Source organism: Vulpes vulpes, chromosome 1 (genome assembly GCF_048418805.1).
Source record: "Vulpes vulpes isolate BD-2025 chromosome 1, VulVul3, whole genome shotgun sequence".
Classification (NCBI taxonomy): domain Eukaryota; kingdom Metazoa; phylum Chordata; class Mammalia; order Carnivora; family Canidae; genus Vulpes; species Vulpes vulpes.
This window is the reverse complement of record NC_132780.1, coordinates 114014013-114034946: the sequence shown is the minus strand read 5'-3', so window position 1 is coordinate 114034946 and position 20934 is coordinate 114014013. Positions and strand designations below refer to the sequence as shown.

General features: G+C 38.9%; 1 protein-coding gene across 24 annotated transcripts in view; it reads right to left on the bottom strand.

Annotated features, from left to right (window-relative positions):
* The window catches only part of PHLDB2 (pleckstrin homology like domain family B member 2), a 217427-nt gene that overhangs the window by 33306 nt on the left and 163187 nt on the right, over positions 1-20934 (bottom strand). For 16 of the 24 annotated variants that reach the window (XM_072722694.1, XM_072722705.1, XM_072722716.1 and 13 more), the window contains 4 exons: positions 10958-11086; positions 5594-5749; positions 4345-4455; positions 1427-1516 (listed from right to left, as the gene is read on the bottom strand). In XM_072722694.1, the coding sequence (XP_072578795.1) occupies positions 1427-1516; positions 4345-4455; positions 5594-5749; positions 10958-11086 (486 nt within the window). The remainder of the gene's footprint in view (positions 1-1426; positions 1517-4344; positions 4456-5593; positions 5750-10957; positions 11087-20934) is intronic. The other 8 variants (XM_072722769.1, XM_072722779.1, XM_072722791.1 and 5 more) reach the window with 1 other exon arrangement.

Sequence of the window (20934 nt, the reverse complement as noted above, 5' to 3'; positions counted from 1 at the left end):
ATCCAGCTATTTCTCTCCATCTCTCTGCCCTTGTGTGAAGGAAAGCCGCAGGCATCTCCAGTCTACATCCTTGCAATCACCTCCTTACAGGTTCCCCTGCTTCTCATCTTACTCCTCATAATCCTGTCCCACAGCCCAGAGTGATGCTTAACAAATGGACATCAAATAATATCACCTCCCTGCTTAAACCCCCTCACTCCGTGACTTCCCAGCCACATAAGATAAACCATATTTCTTAAACATGCCTCCCAAGCCCTGGTCCTTGCCCACTTCACCGATGTTCTCTTCTTCCACTACACTCCATCCACTATGACCCTTTGTTCACTGAATCTGCCAGTTCCACATTCTGAGTAATGGAGAGAAACTATGAAACTGAATGATCTAATAAAGCTCTTGTAGAAATATTTCACAAAATGCTTCCAAGATACATGTTATTCATACTGACTACGTGATGAGCATTTACTTCATATACCTACACACACACACACACACACACAATACTTCCTATGTTGAAAGTCTTAACTCCACTTTTAAAAAGATATTTATAAATAAAGGGTTTTTTTTAATTACACAAATTTTTATGCAGAAGCAAGTTTTTCTTTAGCTTTTTGGAAAAAAAAACAAATATAAAGAAAGTATTGGGACAGATGATAGCCACACTTGTGGTGGATGCAGCATATTCTATAAACTTGCTGAATCACGATGTTGTACACCTGGAACTAATGTAACACTGTGTGTCAACTATACTAAAACACACACACACACAAACACAGCTATTTCTTTCTCACTCAGGGTTATGACTTTCCAAATTAGAGTTAAAATATTCTTCCACTATAGCAGCATAGCTCCATTAAAAGGTATTTCAGAAAGATGGATGTTTGGAATAGTGTGTGAGTGTAAGTGTGTGTGTGTGTGTGTGTGTGGCTTAATGTAAATAGGATTTTCTAATTTAGGGAGGGGAATAGTAGAAACAACTTTGGGAGAAAGGAACAGAAAAGAAAGGAAGCAGACTATCTTATCAAATGTGCATTTTCATGTGCCCTCAGACTTAAGAGAAAGAGAAAGAAAGTAAGAAAGAGGGGAACTGAAAAAGGAAATGGCAGAGAGGGAATTTAAGACTAATCTTCGCGTGGATCCTAACTTGTTTGAAACTACAAGTTAACCCACAATGTCACTGTCAAGCATAGTTTGTACCCGCTCACACACACACACACACACACACACACACACAGTGCATCTGCATTAAACACAAAAATAATCCATAAAATCCTCAAAGCATAAATAAAAGGCAGGAAAACCATCACAGCATTGAATGCTTTCTAAGTCCTCCAAGTTAATGTTTTCCTATTGAGTTAATCACAAAAAACTGAGGCACATCTCTTGATTTCTAAGCTGGCATGAGTAGACATGTAAAATCATAGCTTACCTCTTTTAGAGTACTGGGGTTGACAGGAAACCCCTTCCCCCCAGAGAGGCTGGAGTATTTCTTTTCCAAATTACAAAGATTTTCCTTTTCCTGAAGAAACACAAAATCTATTAAGCTTGGTTAATCGTGGATTTCCCTAATGACTAATAACGTTGAGTGTTTTATCATGTGACTTATTGACTCTTCATATATCTTCTTTGGTGAAGTGTTTGTACTCAAATCTTTGGCTTGTTTTCTCTTAATTATTTATTGTTTATTGATCATTACTGAATTGTAGCAGTTTGTAATATATTCTGCATTTAAGTCCTTTGTCATATCCTCTTTAAGAAATCCTTGCTTGCCCCAAGGCCAGGGAAGTATACTTGCAGTCCTATATTTTCTTCTAGAAACTTTATCACTTTAATTTTTATGTTGCAGTCTACGATCTGCCTTGAATTAATTTATATGCATGGTGTGAGGACAGACGCATTAGGATTCACTTGTTTCCATGTGTCCCAGTTGATCCAGCACTATTTGTTAGAAAGACTTTCTTTTCCCTACTGGATTAGCTCAGAGCCTTTTGTCAAAAAAAAAAAAAATCAATGGACGGTATATGTGTGGGTCTATTTCTGGACTTTCTGTTTAGTTCCATTGATCTTTATGTCCAGCTGTATCAGCACCACCACATCATTTTAAATACTCTAGCTTTAGAGGCAACCTTGAAATCAAATAATATAAATCCTCCAACTTGGTTCTTGTTCAAAATTATTTTGGCTATTCTATGCTCTTGGCATTTTCAGAGTTGACTCTCATTATTTGTAATTCTTATGTTCTATAAATTTGCCATGAACACTGAATTGTAATTCAGTAAATACTGAACTGTTGTTCCTGCAGGAAATACAGAAGTGGGTTACTGTGGGCTTCTGGTCAAAATAATTTCATCAGTTGATCAATACATAACTCTGCTTTATGTGTGTTTCTGTTAAAGATGGCTTATTGATATACATGGTTGATTCATAAACACTGAACTCACAGCTAAAAGCACTGTAGTTCATGCCTGAATGAAGCTTATTTAACACGTTATTTTCTCCCTGAAGCAGATCACAACCTTCCGGCCCTTAGGAACACTAGACAGTACGTTAGCACTATGCTGGGAGGCATCTTAAACAGCAAAATCACCAAAAAAAAAAAAAAAAAGCACAAACTATGTAAAAACATAGCACTAACCAGTGCACAAAAAGGATACTTATTTACTCTAAGGGAGTTGAAACAGGAAGGTAGAGCCAACCTCAGCCAGGAATGTGCATGCTGAGACTCAAAATTTTTATCGCTCTACACACGTCAGTGAATTGTATGACAAGTATTGATTTGGGGGCTACAAACAAATTTTAGTGAGTAGGCAAATTCACAAATAGAGTCCATGAATAACGCAGATCAACTATAAATTTTAGCATGAACTTACCAATTTCTACAAAAAAATCTGTTGGAATTTTTTTTTTAAGATTTATTTATTCATGAGAGAGAGAGAGAGAGAGAAAGAGAGAGTCAGAGACACAGGCAGAGGGAGAAGCAGGCTCCATGCAGGGAGCCCGACATGGGACTCGATCCCAGGTTTCCAGGATCAGGCCCTGGGCTGATCTGCTGGGCTAAACCGCTGAGCCACCAGGGCTGCCCGTCTGTTGGAATTTTTATTGAGATTGAGATGGAGCTATAGATCAATTTGGGAAAATACAAATTGTGGTTATAGATCACAATTTTTGGAAAAGAATCATATTTTATATATTTTAATGAGGAAGTGGTATTTCTGTGATTGTGATTACTCATTTTTAAAAGTCTATCACTAAGAGATTTTTCCCATTTTTTTGCTAAAACTTTAGAAACTACTGAAATCCTCCATATTACACTATTTAATTTAAGCTGTCGCTTTGGATATCATGTGCAAAGGGTGGTGCAGAGGTTAATGGAACCAGAGTTCATTCCCAGAGCAGGAGACAGGGATGGAGAATATAAATCTATTCCAAGATTTCTAGGTGCCAAAGAAGCAGGAGGAGGGGCACTGTCAGGGATCTGTGTGGGCTACATAGGCACACCTTGAGTAAACTCATCATTCTAGGTAAAGGACCAGTTTTCTCTCCCTTCTCAGCCTAAAAATAGCTTGGTAGCTAAGTTGAGAATATTCCAACTACATTTCTTGTAGGTGGGATCATGGTCTAGGCTTACCCTTTAGTCCCTCATTCTTTTTCCTGTATGTTATTCTGGGTCCATCTCATATTTTCAGAATCCCAAGTGTCATATCCTAGGCAGTGGCCTACACACAAGGCTCAGTTCTGAGAATAGCCCCATCAACTTTAATTTTTGGTATCTTAGACTTGAAATTAGACCAGGCACTATGTTAGAAGGCCCAGCAGGTGGGCAAAGAAAACCCTTTACATGCACATTAGGCACTGAGCAGATAGGAACACAGTCACTTTAGTGAGGATGATCTTGCCCCCCAGCAGGGTATCTACCTAGCTAATGAAGTCAAACAAAACCCAGGATGGTAACTGCCACATGCAAATAATTGGAGTTTGACACCATAGCAGCTGAGCCAAAATGTTTGACAGCAGCAATAAAAGCAAAATATGTTCCACCTATCTGATGAAAAATCTGTTTTCAAAAGAAGAAAATTCAAAAACGTACGTGGTTTTCATAGTTTGAATTTTCACACCATGGAAAAGGCATGAGGAAAATGTCCTTGCTTATTTTCCGAATTAGAGTGAATTGTTTGCAGAGCATCAGCTTATTAATGTGGAGAATTAAATAAAAATGTGTATTACAAAGTCTTCTTTAAATTATAATAAACTATTCACTATTAAAAGATACTTTCTTTGAAGGAGCAACTTTGCCCAAGTTGGAACCTGAGTTCTACTACAACCAGTGCTAAAAAAGGAAATACTTACTCTTTGCAACATCATTATTAAATTATTCTTTTCTTTCACAAAATGATCTTGTTCTCTCTGAGCCTGCTGGACAATATGATTGGCTTGCTTTTTCAGTGCAGAAATTTTTTCCTGAAGAAAAAAAAAAAGATGATCATATACAGAGGCACGTTAGACATTCACTGGTTTGCCAGTATGTCCTGGAAACTGGAAAAGTGTTTACAACTGGATTAGCGATGGCCACATTTTCGTTGGTAGTAGACAGTGATTATTTTTTTTTAATTTTTTTAAATTTATTTATGATAGTCAGAGAGAGAGAGAGAGAAGCAGAGACACAGGCAGAGGGAGAAGCAGGCTCCATGCACTGGGAGCCCGACGTGGGATTCAATCCTGGGTCTCCAGGATCGCGCCCTGGGCCAAAGGCAGGCGCCAAACCGCTGCGCCACCCAGGGATCCCAACAGTGATTATTATACTGAGACTCTGAGGCAGTTTCTTTGACCTGCCAAGCTCAAGGCTTTTCTTTACCTAAGGCCAATATAGTCCACGTGGTTTAAAATCTATCTGAAGAATGCAGAAGTCAACAGGAAATCTTGTTTTAGACTGTAAGTGAATCATCTTGGGAGATGCTTCATGGGAAAAATAACAATGTAAGTTCTTATTTAAGCTGAGAGCTTAAGAAGTCACCATTTTCATTTCCCTTTCCCTCAATTTTATTGGTTTAGTACAGACCACTGGGATGTGATTCTAAGTTTTGGAACAAGAGCTGAATTCTGGGGCTGGACATCTGGGTAGAGCCAGTGATGAGCACGGGATGCCAAGGCGCTATTCAAATGGCAATAAGCTATCAGCCAGCTTCGAGAACTAGGAGCAGTGGAAACAGAACTTCCAAAATAGATGATGTTCACAGAATTATTCTAGATCTAGTTACTACGATGGCAAAAGCAAGTCACTTAAAACAAATAATCTGAATTTCTGATTTTTCTCTCCCTCGGTTTTCACATCAATGAAAAATACCAGATTTTATTCATAAATGCACCTACAGCATTAAGTAACAATAACTGTTACACATCTCAGTTTAGCTAGCTGGGAGCACCATTTGGTATGTAAATGGCAGGTGCCATAATCTGTCAAATGTGACATGTGGTGAAACACAGATATATTCAGATATAAAGATAAGGAGACAGAGGGCTATATTAATGAGGATTACTGTCACGGAGCAAGGGGCAAATTTGGATTTTTTTTCTACTGAACAACTCCTGGCAAAAGTACCTTTCGAGTCACAATATTCCGCTGATATTCAGCTACTTCACGCAGGAGCTGTTGGGTCAGGTTCTCCTTTTCCTCATCCAGACGGCTCTCACGTTCAAGCTGCTGGAATTCTAGGTCTTCAAAGTGTTTGCTCTCCACGTCCAACAGGTCGGCGTCCTTTGGAGAAAAGGAAATGGAAACAAGACATATTGGAATGGCTGTGGCCTTCTTAGCATAAAGGAAAAATTACTAAAAGCAAACAGTCCAAAATATCTTTCTAGTTACTAAGCTGACCAGGGTTGGAAGATGACAATCCTCTCTTTGGAGTGAAATCCCAGGGTAGTGACCATTAGAATGGAATTGAACTGGGGAAGAGAAGTATTGGTTTGACCATCAGTTTTAGACTATTCTGTGGATGTAGGAATTCCTGTTAAAACTACTAGGTGGGTGTAAAGTTGACTTTGAAGTATAAAAAGAATTCAGCAAATAACGAAACATTATCTACTGACCAAGGTGTGACATGTTCTCTTGAGAAAACAATTTTCCAAAATTTTCAAATGAAATGAGACTTTAGTATAGAGATCACATTTGAGATTCCAAAGTTATTGACTGTAAAAAAAAAAGACTAAAAATTTGGTACACATACAGATTAGACCTATATAATATATATATTGCATGCATGCTCAGATAATTTTGGGGAAAGGAGAAGTTGCTGAAAACATTTGGTGGTTGGTATTCTTACGCTGGGCTTCTGTGAATCCCTTAAAATTATTTACAAAGATTTTTTGTTTTTTTATTTACAAAGATTTTTTTACTGGAAGAGTGGAAGCACAGCGTTCATCAGGCACAAAGGGTGACTCAAATGGTTAAGCAATGTTACTCTGGGAATAATTTGGGGACATTTAAGAAAGATCAGAAATCATAAAAATCAGATGATCTAGAACAGGCATTTCCTAATCAATGAAGTGTCTGAAGACAGAAGTGAATCTGTATCTGTGCAGAGACTGGTACATGTTGTATGAATCATTCTTGAACCTACACCAAAAAGACCCCACCTCCTTAATTTTGGAGCCTTTGACAAAACCATAAATGTGGTATGTATAGAAGATTTCAAAAAATATATAATTTGTAAATAATCTATTGCCAAAAAGAAACAGCAACTGGGCTATATGATTTACAACTCTACATAGGTAAAATAGCCAGAGCATGTGTTTTTTTTTCAGTCAAAACATCAGAAAGAATTGGATAAATATGATAAATGAGATTTATATCAGTTTTTAAACATACCTCCCCTTCTTTTGGTTTTTATGTGAGTGATAAATTAAGCCTTGTAATCAAATGGAATAATACATTTCTGTCTTCTGGAATGAATTACATTCTGAGGATGATTCATAGAAGGACAATTAGCTACCCTGTAATTATAAGCGGCACTATAGCAACAAGAATACGTCAACACAGTGGATTCTTAAAACTTAAGAGCAAGAAAAACAATTTGAAAAACATATTCAGCATTTCTTAGCACTTTTTTACAGTTTAATTGACCAATCAAAAAGTGGTCTTGGTTTCAAGTTATAGGTTGACATTTCAAATTTATCAGACATTTTATGCTTATAACTTCTAAAGGAATGAATGAATTTGGGCCCAATCTACTCACTACTAATGTAATTAAGAGATAACTTGAGTGTTATGTCTAAAAACAAAATGCCTGCAGTCTTGAAATATCTGCATCAGTAGATATATTTACTTACACAGTCATTCATACTCCAGTTTTTAAGGTCTTTCAATTGAGCTTAGTTTGTGGCTAAAGATTATTGAGAGAAATAATTTCATAAACCTTCTTTTTTTAGTTTGTAAATAAGCTTTACTCAAAGTGAGTATATGTCTCACAATATGCCCACTATGCCAGTCAGTTGCTCATTCCACATGTGGTTAATAGGCAACATGTGTTAACTTAGCCGCATGAAGGTCACAGAGCCACTAATTTGTCTGTAGTAAATATTTAAACTGTTGCATGAAAATGATAGCACACTGGGTAAGAAAGTCGAAAATTAAAGCTAAGCTCAGCACTCAGATTCTGCTGGTATAATCATCTGATCAAGTTGTCCAAACAATTAGAATGTGTGTATATAAACTTATACTGTAAAAGAAAAACAACTAGGGAGGGGGAAAGAGCTACGAGAAGATTTTAGATAAGAATAAGAACTCAGGGGATGGAATTTGGGGGCAGGGCGCTGTTTAATGGAGCACACAGTAATATATACAGGAAGCTCAACATCAAGGGCATGACTAGTTGAATGAAAATGTTAACTAAGCTTCACTCGCTAAAAGGAACATTACAAATCTCTACTGGTTGGCAAGCTCAAAGGCCAAAAGTGAAAAGACATAAAACAGCTGCGCTCCAGAAAATTCAATGCAATTCCTTCTTTCCAATAACTGTTTTGAGAATTTATATGGAAGAAGTGTACATGCAGTCCTCTGTGGGTTGTTTTGTTTGTTTGTTTTTGTTGTTTGTGCTTAGCAGAGGGACAGGAGAGAATAGATGTGGTATGGCAGGAGAGATTACAGTAATAATGTCATGACAGCTCAAAGTCAACTTTGAAAACAAATTTAAGTGGGGCTCAGAGTTTGTTAACGTTTCTCTATCTTATGCTCTAAAGTCAAACACTTTAACTGCACAATTATGGAGTTTGGAAAAACACAATGGAAATCATTAGTGCAACCTTCTCACTTCATATAGGAGGACACTGAGACCCACAGAAGTTGAATGACTTATCGAAGATTAAAGGATAAACTGATTGTAAAGCCAGGGAGAAAAAAGGTCTCCTAATTGTTGATATCACTGAGTGTGTGTGTGTGTGTGTGTGTGTGTGTGTGTGTGACTCAAGAGACTGAAATCAACCATTCAGGTGAGTAAAGTATCAAAAGTACAAGAAAACTGGCCTAGCCAGGTGTCTCCTCCATTTAATAGTGGAACTTATCCTGGCAAACAAAAGACTCATTTAACTTCTGCTTTCTTTCCCACAATGCTTGCATCCCAGGGAACCATTCAGCTGGTGAGCCCCCATCAACCATATACAACTCCTCCCGATGAAAGCTGTATTCAGACTCTAAAGCAGGGAATTAGAAATAAGAAGCCCAGTCATAAGTCCACAGTGTTGTGCACAGAAAACTCATTCCATCATTTCAGCTTAAGTGTTTGGGATAACACACTGTTTAAGAAAATGATGTTCTTCCTTTCATTTATTTTTTATTTTGTATGACTTGCACCCTAATGAAGTTTGTGGTAATAAGACCACCTTTACTAAATCTAGTTTAAATGCCTTCGGGAAAGCTCTGTAATGAAGTGGTATTCTGAAGTGTTTGAAGACTGAAGGGAAATGAGCTGTGGTAACACAGGAAGTTCCTAGTATGAACGGACTTGTCGTGAAATAAGTCAACTTTTTACTGATGAAGCTGTGGGATTGGCGGAGGGTTACTCTGGTCATCATCCTTGTAAAACAGAATTAGTAGACCTCTTAATGCAGGTGAGCAGAGGCTACTACAAGCCAGTTATCTCTCCCAAGGAGAGGGATTTACAGTAAGAACTTTACACTCTGCTTGGAGAAGAAGAGGAAGGGGTCTTTGCCTTGAAATAGTGGAATAGACTGTCTGCATCACTGTCTGTCCTCCTTTGGACATCCTTAGAACATACGTACATTTATGAGTTATCCTATAGAGGCTAGAATAAACAGTCTTTATTTATATCAATCTGAGTCTCAGTTATTCATAGAATTTACCAATTTTTATTTGCAGCACTGTTTATGAAGAGTACAAGCAATAACAGGATAACCAGAGGCAGAGAAGAACAAAATACAGAAGTTGTTGCCAACTCTAAATAAAGTAATATGACCATTGTGTAAAATCTTTAGTGATAAGGAGAGTTGAAAGCCAGCGAACAAATATAAAAGCCAGTTTCCCAGTCTCTTTGGTGAACCAGCATACATACAAATTACAAGCGAAAATAATCTCACAAATGCTATTGTTTTCCCAATTATTTTTATCATAAAGATTTCCAGAGAATTATGACCCTGAAGGACAGGAAGTTTTATCTTCTTACAACAAATTCAGCTGTATACAATAAAACGAGTAAAGAGGAAGAAATGTTGTTGGGACTTTTCGATCCAACATAGTAAGAAAGATACTATTTGGCAAAATATTAAAATCATTACGCTGCAGGTCAACTATTGGTTGACTTTGGTATGATTTATTAGGTGCTTTCAACATCTGTAATACACTGAAAAGTTTTAAATGTAATTTTTTACAACCTGGTGATATTCCAAGGCATCAAGGGGTTTTGTATTAAAGGCCATCTTAAATATCCCCAAGGATGGGCTACCTTAGCTGATTTTCCACTTGCCCACTCCCAAGAAGGTCCTGACAGAGTAACATGAATGAAACAAGCCTTCTTTTCTACCCACATGGAATCATTAGCACAAATTACTATTACATGATCCTTGTAGAGATCATGTAGAGATCCTTGTAGAGATCCAAGACTGTTCCCCAGGGTCACAGTTTATTGGGGCTGCTGTTCAGAGCAAACAACCCAGTCATTCAGAGGCTCTGAAATATTAAGTGGTCTTACCAGAGCCTGTGAAACTCTCCACCTCAAAGCCTCATTTCAGCAGATATCCAGCATGGCCATGTTAAGCATCGCCAACTTTAATGATCAGAGAATAACCCGATAAAACCCACCACAAAGTCCACGTTGCGCTAAGCTCTAAAAAATTATGATGCTCATCTGAGAAGATGCTGAGGGCACTGCCCTGCATCTTGGGTGTTGGTGTTTGCTGTGACTGTGCAAACAAGTTCAGTGTCCCCATGAGGCAGATGAGGCAGAAAGAAAAAGAAAAGCAGTGAGCGGTGATGGGAAGCAAATCAGAGACTAGGATAATTTTTTGGACTCATGTATAAAATCAGGCTGAGAGAAAAAACATCCAAGGGCAAACAGTACTCACAATGCAGCAGAGAATGCAGGGAAAGATGTCAGCTGATTTACAGGCTACAAGCTTGGTGTGAGTTATGTGTCGGGAGCGGCTCTCTTCTGCTACAAAGAACGACTCCAGAACTGTTCTTGCATTATACATTGGTAAAGGATTCTAACAAAGAATTGTTTAACTGCTTAGCACGAAATACTATATAGACTGTCAGCATGCAAGTTTCTATTTCAAAAGTATCTAACGACCAGAACTTAAGCAAATTTATGCCGTGTGAAGGAGGAAGTCATAGGTTAAGGGGGACTTCATTGAAAAAAACACCAAAACAACAACAACAAAAAACAAAAAAAACAACAACAAAAAAAAAAAACAAAAAAAAAACACAACTGGTGCATTCCTGTTTGCTACTGACCCTCTTCAGTTGTTGTTGTAATTGTTCCCTCATGGACTCAGGACAATTGTCCAGCTGGGTCTTCTGCTCGGAGTAAAGCTCCTGAAGCCTCTCTAGTTTTTCCCTTTCAGCATCAAGCTTTACCTTCTCCTGAAGTTCAGAAATCAGAAAATAGAAGAATAGAGATTACCTTCACACCCAAGGCAGGCGTTAGTGAACATTTCCCAAGGATAATGTAAATACACACACACACATATATATACACAAACTAGATATCCTATGGATGTGGAAACATACCTTGTTAGTGACTAAGATAAGGGGGTGGAAGTGAAAGTAAAAAAAAGGGGGCCCCATTCCTGCATTCTCAAAACACAGTCCACTTCACTGGGTATTGGCAATGACCCCCAACCTTCCATCCTTGCTGCCTGCCTTCCCTCCTTCCTGTCCCCATGTTATAAAGCAGAAGAAGCTGGTCAGTGGTCAACAAAGGACAAAAGAAATGCCAACCAAATCTACGAGATAGCCTTGCAGAGGGTCCCTTGGCAAAGGACCAAAGGAAAGTAGTCGTTCCTCAAGTACTGTCATGGTCCAGTCTGCTCAAGGCACTTGTTAAGCAGGCTTTGGAAATTAATGTAATTTTGTCCTCAGACCAGAAGCATGCCAGGTACACATGCCAGGTACACAAGGGGACACCCTGATCATCTGAAACAGGTCTAGCTGTTTGGCCAACTTCGAAGCTTAAACAATTAGAAAATCTGATTCTAAGAAGAGCATTGGATTCAAAGGCTAGGAGAGCAGGGAAGAAGGCACCCCTGACAAAGCAGGCAGGGGAGGCGTGTTATGCAATGTGGCTACGCCGACTTGTGACATTTACTGTGGAGATGAAGACTTGTCTAGATTGACATTGAAAATACTTGAAACACGGACTGTAGAGAAAAAGGAAGGAGAACACCCAGGTGTCAGAAAATAGAAGAGAAAGGAGGAGATGACACCAAATCCTTCCTCAACCACACACTCCAAGGGGGCCTAGACATTCTCTGGCCTCTACCAGGCAAGTCTTGTAAGACAGCGATTACACAGCCTTACACGTCACCTTTTCAACTGAGAAATGATACTTCAACCTCTTTAGTGCTTGTCTTCCCAACCTGTGTTCCCTTTATGGTGCTCTGAAGCCTTGAAGTAAATCTCAGACCTGATTCTCCTGGGGTGTAACTGTTAGCCTACACGGAAGTGCTTCATGAAGCACTACCCGGAGTTGATCCTCTGTAAGTACAGTGACCACCACCTTACTCTCCTTGCTTTGTTCACTCGATGTGCCCCGATAGCAATAAAACTGGCTTCTGAGCTTGAGCAGAGAAGCTTAGAAGATTTTTGTTTTAAGGGATGAAGCTCTGAAATAGTCCTATAAAATTATACTTACTATAATTTCTTCATCCGAATGGCCATGATTTCCCAAACCCGTCTTTAGATTCTTTATAAAAGAGGCTATAATTTAAATCTAAAACTACAGGACATAGATACCTGTATCAGTTCACTTAGGTGTCCATTTTTGTCAGAGAATTTTCAAATGTCAAGGGCATTTTAAAAATGTGTATTTAGGTGTAAAGCGCATTTTTTTTCCTTTCAAAATGATTAAACCTGGAAGTCATAAAACTGAGAGTCCTACTTCATATGTCAATCTAAAAATGTTTCTGCAACTTAAACTTCTGCAGACTATCCGGAAAGATTCCTCAGTCTTCAAAAGCAAGTTGTGCCCCCCGGGCAACCCTAGAGTGTAGGAGTCAGAGAGGAGCCATGGCCTGGTTCGCAGACTGGAAGGATGATCAAGGGTTCATTCACAGTAAAGCTGAATATGCCAGGACCAGGAAGATTCAGTCTTTAGTTTCAGAATGAATAATTTTTTCCCTTAGTACAAACAGCGATACAGAATACCGGTTGTCTCTTGGAAAAGGAAATGTGTTATTTCTTCTCTGTGTGGATCAGAGCTTGCCCTATTTACACAGCAGAAGAATTTCTTTTTTAATAATAAATTTATTTTTTATTGGTGTTCAATTTGCCAACATATAGAATAACACCCAGTGCTCATCCCGTCAAGTGCCCACCTCAGTGCCCGCCACCCAGCACAGCAGAAGAATTTTACCCAAAAAGAGTTCTATTTCTAGATAACTGTATCACAGGATTTTGCTGAGATTCTAGCTTCAAAAAAGTTCGATAACACCACCCAAAAAACAAAAACAAAATCCCAAACAACTATCCAATCCCATTAAATACCTTGTATGAGCAAAACTGTAAAATTTAAAGTTACATCAGACAGAAAACATTGATATTTGATTATATGATATTTGATTATATGGAAAGGCACTGGCCTAAAACACAAGTCTTATCTGAAGAAATAGCTCAACTATTCCTCTGATTCCCCCAATTTTTTAAATCACTGCTGATAAGCACAGATAACTAGTAGAAAGTGACTTATGTTTACATAGCGCCTTCCTTCTGAGGTGCTCAAAATGTCTTGTGATTCCATATAAGGGGACAGTGAGAAGAATTGTGCACCATTAGAACCTTCTGCAGCTTCTCTGGTTTACCGGTAATGCTATGACCACTATGTGGGTCTTAGAGCAAAAGCTTAGTGGGGCCAAAGCTAGGGCAAAGGAAGTAAAGGGGAAGGATCAAAGAACTAGTGGCAGGTGGGCCAGGCCATAAATCACAGAGGAGCAGAGAGGTGATATCACTCTCGTGCCAGCCAGAAGTTGGCCAACTTGAAGCCAGAAAGAAATGAATATTCCTACTTTCTATTTTTCGCCCAGAAAGTTTTCAAAGGAAAATTAGCTCTAGGCAACTAGTTAATTAGAGCCGAAAATATCACCTTCTGCGATGGCATTTCAGGGTTCAGGGATTCCTGCCTTTGATGTGCAAAACATGAACATTGGGTGTTACTTCCTTCCTCCAGATGGAAACTGGTAAACTCATCTATTCTAATTACTATAGGCACAGCAATATTTTCTAAACACCAAATTGGCAGTGAGCATCACTTTTTCTTTTAGGATTCATAAATCTGTTTTCAAGAAACAAATGTACTTGTGACTTTTAATGAATTTTAAATTAAATAAAATTTAAACTAAATTTTCAATAAATTTATTAAACTTTAATGAGAATTTCATGAATTTTAATAAGTTTAACAGATTTAACGTTATTGGAAAAACAAGAGTATAAGGAATTAGAACACTCCAGGAAAATCCAGAGGTACAAGGGGGCATTTATAAAACCAAGAACAGAATGTGACTTCACTAGAGACACGGCTGCTTCTATTAACACTGCTCTTGTATTGATTTGTCTTTATGTGCTGGCAAAATCCAACTGGGTCTCAAATTCACTGCCAGATTTTGCCTTTTTTTTTTTTTTTTTTAATGTTTAAGAATGATGTTCTTAAAGTGTATATATGACCAAAGGTAAATCATTCACAGCAAATTAAAGCAGAAATCAGTATATAAAATCAGGCTTCTCTTCGCTTCCACGGTGAGTTGTTTATTCACTCACTCAGTAAATATTTATAAGGGGAGTAAGTAGAGAAAAGAAGAAGGCTGATCACTGTCCTCACAACGTACAGTCCAGTCAGCTCTGTGATTCTTAGCCCTGACTGCACGTTAAAAAATACCTGGGTGAGCTTTTAAATATACTATTTCCCCAGTCTCCACTCAGTCAGACATCCAGGAGGCAAAGGCTGGGATATGAGCATTTAAAAAAATCCTGCCATGTTTTCTCGTACACAGCCAGGTTAGGAAACCCTGAATGAGCCACTCAGGCTGATGTGAGAGGCAAAGGCGATTAACAACTATTCCTTTTTTTTTTTTTTTTTAATGAAGACACAAGATATTAATACACAAGGCTCCGAAGAGTGCTCTCAAAACATTTGGCTTAGCGCCTTTACTTCATAGTATAAAAGGTCCCTTTTACAAGTGACACCTCGATTGTACATATTTTTTACACTCATATTAAATGCCTCAAGTAAACCAAAGAGTAGACTGTGAGATTCTGATACATTTCAAGTTCAGATGCAAAATGACTCTCTTCTAGTCAGACAAATGATCAAGAGTGTGGATGGGTTTCCCCTAAGCAATCTAAGCTTGTTCACAAGAAGCACCAATAATCTTTAATGAACTTAATAATCCAAAACTCATCATAGGACCACTGATTTTGCTGGATGTGTGGTTAAAAGACAGTAACATAAGTTTTCTCTCTTTTGAGTTGTATTTTTGAAGGAAGGAACTGAAAATTAAGTTGCTGGCTCTATCTGAATTTCAATATTACACAGATTCTTGAATACCAATGAAGAAATAATTTTACCACATCTAAGTTATACTTGGCAAGCAGATGGTTCAAGGTTACTCTGAAAAGATGCTTACTTTATAAGCTTATAGGGCTGCCAGATAAAATAGAGGACACTCAGTTAAATTTGAATTTCAGGGGATCCCTGGGTGGCTGAACGGTTTGGCCCCTGTGTTTGGCCCAGGGCATGATCCTGGAGTCCTGGATTGAGTCCCACATCAGGCTCCCTGCATCATGGACCCTGCATCTCCCTCTGCCTGTGTCTCTGCCTCTCTCTCTCTGTATGTCTCTCATGAATAAATAAAATCTTAAAAAAAATTTTTTTTTGAATTTCAGATGAATGACAAATGATCTTTTAATATAAGTATGTTCCAAATAATGCTTAGGGCATAATTACTGTTTATCTGAAATTCAAATGTACCTGAGCATCCTACATATGTAAATATATTATTATATATAAATATATATATAGATATAGGATAGGATGTACATAGAAGATCTATACACACTTATTTATTTATTTATTTATTTATTTATTTATTTATTTGCTAAATCTGGCAACTCTATTAGCTTAATAAAGATTTTCTTAAAACTTAAGGTCCATCTTTGTATTTTTCAATCTGTTGCACAGAACCCAGCACTAAGTACTTGGGTTTCATGAAACATTGGGTCAGGTTTGGAGTTGATGCAGTGATATGTTTAAACTCATAGCACCTAAGCCATAATTTCTGAGGTTGGTCGATCCAAAGTCCTTTCCTTATATCCTGAAAATATCCTTCTTTCTAGTTCCTAAAACCTGTGGCTTGGGAGGTAGGCATCCTCACGGGGTTCACAGATTAGGCAATTAGTGGCTTTAGGTCCAAAATCACTTATCTGAAATTCTTAAGGCCAGATGTGTTCCAGATTTCAGAATATTGTGAATTTTATAGAGGTAACATAGTTCCTACAGCATGTATTAAAAGGAATTTCCAAAAAAAAAAAAAAAAAAAAAAAAGGAATTTCCAGTAAGGTCTGGGCCAGTACCTATAATCAAACACATTTCTATTTCTGCAGCTACTTATGAATATTTACACAAGTGTGAATATCAGTCAGAGTCAGGTTTTACAAGCAACTAAGTTTTGGTGTTAATCTTACAAAATGATCTTTCCCCCCATATAACTTTTCAGATGTTAGAATTGCAGAGAAAAGATTATGGACTTGCGTCAGCAAATGGTAGCTGAGAACTCATTCTCTGCCTGCCTCTAAAGAGGCACATCCTTATACTTCTTTTTTGGGATTTTATTTCCTTTAGTTTTGGCATTTTAATTACACAATTGATGGATTTTTAGTGTAGAAAACTGGAAAATCAGAACCCTAGGGATTTGTATAATCAAACAACGACCAGAAAAAAAAAATAATAACCCTAATCTGGAATCCTGTTGATTTAATCCCCAAATCCCATGATATTCTTCTACTTCCTCTAGTCAGGGAGTTAACTTTGAAATGTAAGAAAGAGGCAAGGGAAGGGCTGGGTCCCCTCTGAACACTGACTGTGACCTGGCAAACGCTTTGCGCTCAAGAAGCATTAACACTTTGCTGAGGAATTCTGGGCCAGGCTCTCTGTCTTCCCCTGGCTCTGAAGGGAGGATGGAGAGGAAGTAACAGGTACTTTGGCAAGATAATAATGGGGAATAAAATGTAACCATTTAAGATACAATGATATATGCTTATTGTAGGAAAAATAATCAAATAACTTGAGATTTCACTGTGGCACATATTATATGGCATAGAGTGATTTAAGTTTCAATTCATACCTTTAAGCCTGTTTAGTTATAAACAAGTACAGCCCAGGATGGCAACAAATACCATAATCTATCTGTGCGAGGGCAGATCCTAAAACAAAGAATGGTTGAGCCTTATGATGAGCATCTGGGCAATGGAAAGACTCTACTACAAGACTACAGATGCAGCGCCCTTCCTTAACCATTTTACTGAATTTCAGTACAACTGGCTATTGATTTTTGCATGCCAAAGAAGCAGAGATGAGACACAGATAATAATCTTAGAGGAAATTGAAATTTCTCTATAATAAAGAGAGGAAATTGGAAAACTATTTTTACTTTTGAATTCTTACTGTAGTCAGAACGAGGCAAAGACAGAGGGAAAATCTTAAAAAAAAAAAAAAAAGACAGGGAAAAATCTCTATAAACAAATGCATGTGTCCACACCTGCTCAGCAGTTGCTCCAACTGGGCTGTGCCTTGGAATGGGGGAGTGGCAAGAAGGGAAGCCAAGTCCACAACCAGGCCTTTGCCAGAATGGCGCTTCATGGTCCTGGTGGCTTCTCCACTCTGTCGCCAAACTCATTAAACTGAATCAGTTCACTAGGACAGAGGTTAACAATTCTCTCTCCTTTTACTCACCCCAGGAAAGCACTATGGCCTCTGTGATTACTGCTTCATCAAATAAATATCCTCTCTGGACTTATGTTCAAGTCAAATACTTATGTTTGTTCAGGGTTTACCCATATTCATAGATTCTATTTGTGATGTGGCTACTGTCTGAAAACACAATAGGCAGGTGGCATTTAGCTCAGAGCCACATGGAAATGAGTTTCCTGATGCTTTTGACAGTGTAACTCCTAAGGACAGAGAAAAGTCAGCTCAGGGAGCCACTGCAAACGTGTTCAATAAATATATAGTTGAATACACTGTCTATATTTTATGTTGTTCATATTTTATATGCTGTCTATATTTTATGTTGTTTATATCACTGATGGTAGCATATAATAAATAGCAGTCATCTATAACATACAGGTTTCCCCCTGAATCTGAAAGTTGAGCAATCCTATGAAACCTTTCCTAAGCCAAAATGGGGTAAAGTGAAGAAGCAATTACCATTAAATTATATGGAAAAAAAATTTAAGCCTTCCCAGACCCTCCAAAATAACCTCTCTTAGGCTTTCCTGATACCTTAGGACACGTCTTGCTCACTAACAGATGTACAGAATAAACAAGGCGAGATCAAGCACAGATACTCCCAGAGTTGGAAGCTGTGGCTGCTTAATGCTGAGCTGCTGCTGTAGTTCCCGGGGAAGGAGCTTGATGGCACCACTCTGGCTGCTGAGGGTGCGAGTGTACGCTGCCCCTGTACCAGCTCACGGCAGCACAAATGCTGAATCCTATCCATACACTGAAGGCTATGTTCACTTCTCAACTTTTTGCATAAAAGCGGAAATCCTCTTCGGATTTCTTTTGGTTAGTGAAGATAGATTCTAATGGAATTCTTTCGTAAATGTGTGGCAACCATAATGTGAACTTTTGAAAAGTGAGTGATACCTGTATATTAATTTATACCAAACACGTAAAATAGAATGCTAGTTCCCAAATCAGATAAGAGAAATAGTACTAAAGCCTGGCCTCCAGTGCCAAGGAAACAATGTCAATAATTTCACATCGGTATTTGAAATTTGAGGTGTTAGTAAGCCCTCTTCCTATGCTCTAGGCCTTGTATCCAACAAGCAGGGCCAGGCTTACAGGATGTGCTATGGACATCTGAAGCAGAGCTTGCCCGACGGGGATATCTTTCCAGGTTTTGGTTTTCTCATTCCACAGTTTATATCTGACAGCAGCAACAGGTGTATGGAAAAGGAAACGAGATCCAAAGGGGCAAAGGCCACTTCCTCCTTCTGTCTTACACTCTGGCTCAACTGGCAGTGTGACTACAAGCCCACTGGCATGTGTACTGAAGCACACCATCCCAGATGGCCTGAACTTGGCAGCACGTAGCTCTTGAGCAGGTGTTTGGCTCAATGTTTCTGTTAAGGGCCCGCCTGGGCTTGCTGTTAGCAGGAGATCCAGGGACAATATTCCTGAAGCATACTGGGTGGTATTCTAGTGCTGTAAGCTGGGTAAACAGTGGGTAGCAGTGCCTTCCTCTATTTTACATGCTGGAGAGGGACACTCATATCTAACAAGCCCCAAATAAATGTGAAGTATGAAATATGGTTTGTACAAGGACTAAAAGAACAACAGGGAGAACATAATCTGAACTGGAAAGAACTGAAAGGGCTTTTCTGAAAAGCTAACAATGAACCTCAGCCCTGAAAGACAGAACCAACAAGATATGGAATTTGGGGAAGGGAATTCCGGGCGTGGGAAGCAGATCTGCAAGGAAACAGATCTGGTAGGGGGTGGGGGTGGGAAGCTCTTTAAACAAATAGAAAGAAAGTCACCATGTACATTGTGTGAAGGAGGGGAGAGTGACAAAGGCACGCGACAAGTCAGGAATTAAGATTTACATAAAACTTATATAAAATATGGTGGAACACAAAGCAGAGTGAAGTGACCTAATTTATATATTTTTAAAAATCGCTCTGGCTGTTGTGAAGAGAATGAGCTAAAGGGAAGCAAATGGGAATGGAAGTAAAGAAGAGATTCTGATGGGTTAGAATAGAACGCTGTTAGTGGAGATGCAGAGAAGCTAAACTAACTGAGAGCTCTTAATGTGAAGGTGATGGAGAAAGAAGGTCAAGGTCTACTTCCAGGTTTCCATTTGGATATAGAGGTGGCTGGAGATGCCGTCTCCTGGACTGGGAACACTGGAGGAAGAATAGGATTGGTGGTGGGGGTGAGGTGAATTGTGGAAGACAAGGGGGAGAAGATCAAGAGTTCATTACGAACATTGAGTCGGCAGTAGCTGTGAAATGTCTGAGTGCAGATGTCAGGTAGACTACAGGAGATGAGTCAGAAGTTCAGGAAAGTGTTGGAGGCTACAGACACACTTGACTGTCACCAGCGTATACAGGTCATGGGAAGCCATGGCTATAAAAGAATGTGAGGATACGAGAGAAGAAGGTTCACATCAGAGACAAACACTCTAGCAACTGGTTTTATAGAGGTAGAGGAACAAGCAAAGGGAACCCAGCTGGAAAAGTCAGAGAGAATGGGGAAGAGAAAGAGAAGGGGAACCAGAAGAGGAGGCATCCAGAGGCCAAATGGTGGATGGGGAGAGGCAAGTATGAAGAAAAAGATCTGTTCCCGGTCTTGAATGCTGCCCAGGAAGTCTGATTGCAAGAGAACTAAAAAAATGCAGTAGGCTGGCAGTACTTAGATGTTAAGAGACACACTTCTGATGGAATACTGGGGGTCTAAGCCGACCGTAATGGGGGCGATGGGTAATTAGGAACTGAGGAAGAGACCTCGCAGCATAGCGGAAACACTGTTTGAAAAGCATGGCTACAACGAAGAGAAATGAGATATGGCAATAGCTGGAAGGTAGTTTATATTTAAATAATAATAAAACGTAAAAATAATGTTGATATGCTGGCAGTAACAGTCCAGTAAGGAGGGGAAGGCTGGGGTGGGGGGGGTACAGGAGAGCTGACCTTGAGACAGTAGGATGGGATGACACCCACAGTACCTCCAAAGGCACTTATCTTTGAGGGGTGGAGAGAACCCTCCTTCATTGTGAAGGATAGGATACATCTGGTTTCTCAGGGAAGTGGGTGGTGAGGTCATCATAGTGGGAGGAAAACAGACCAGAGGTCTGAACAGAATAAAAGCGTGAAACAGCCATGTCTTAAACTGGTATAAGTTTATTTAAAAAGTATAGTAATGCTGCCAAGTGGTATCGAGTCTCTCTTTGAGTTTGGTTGTCAAAATATGTATAAGGTCATCTAGTCCAGTCTGTTTC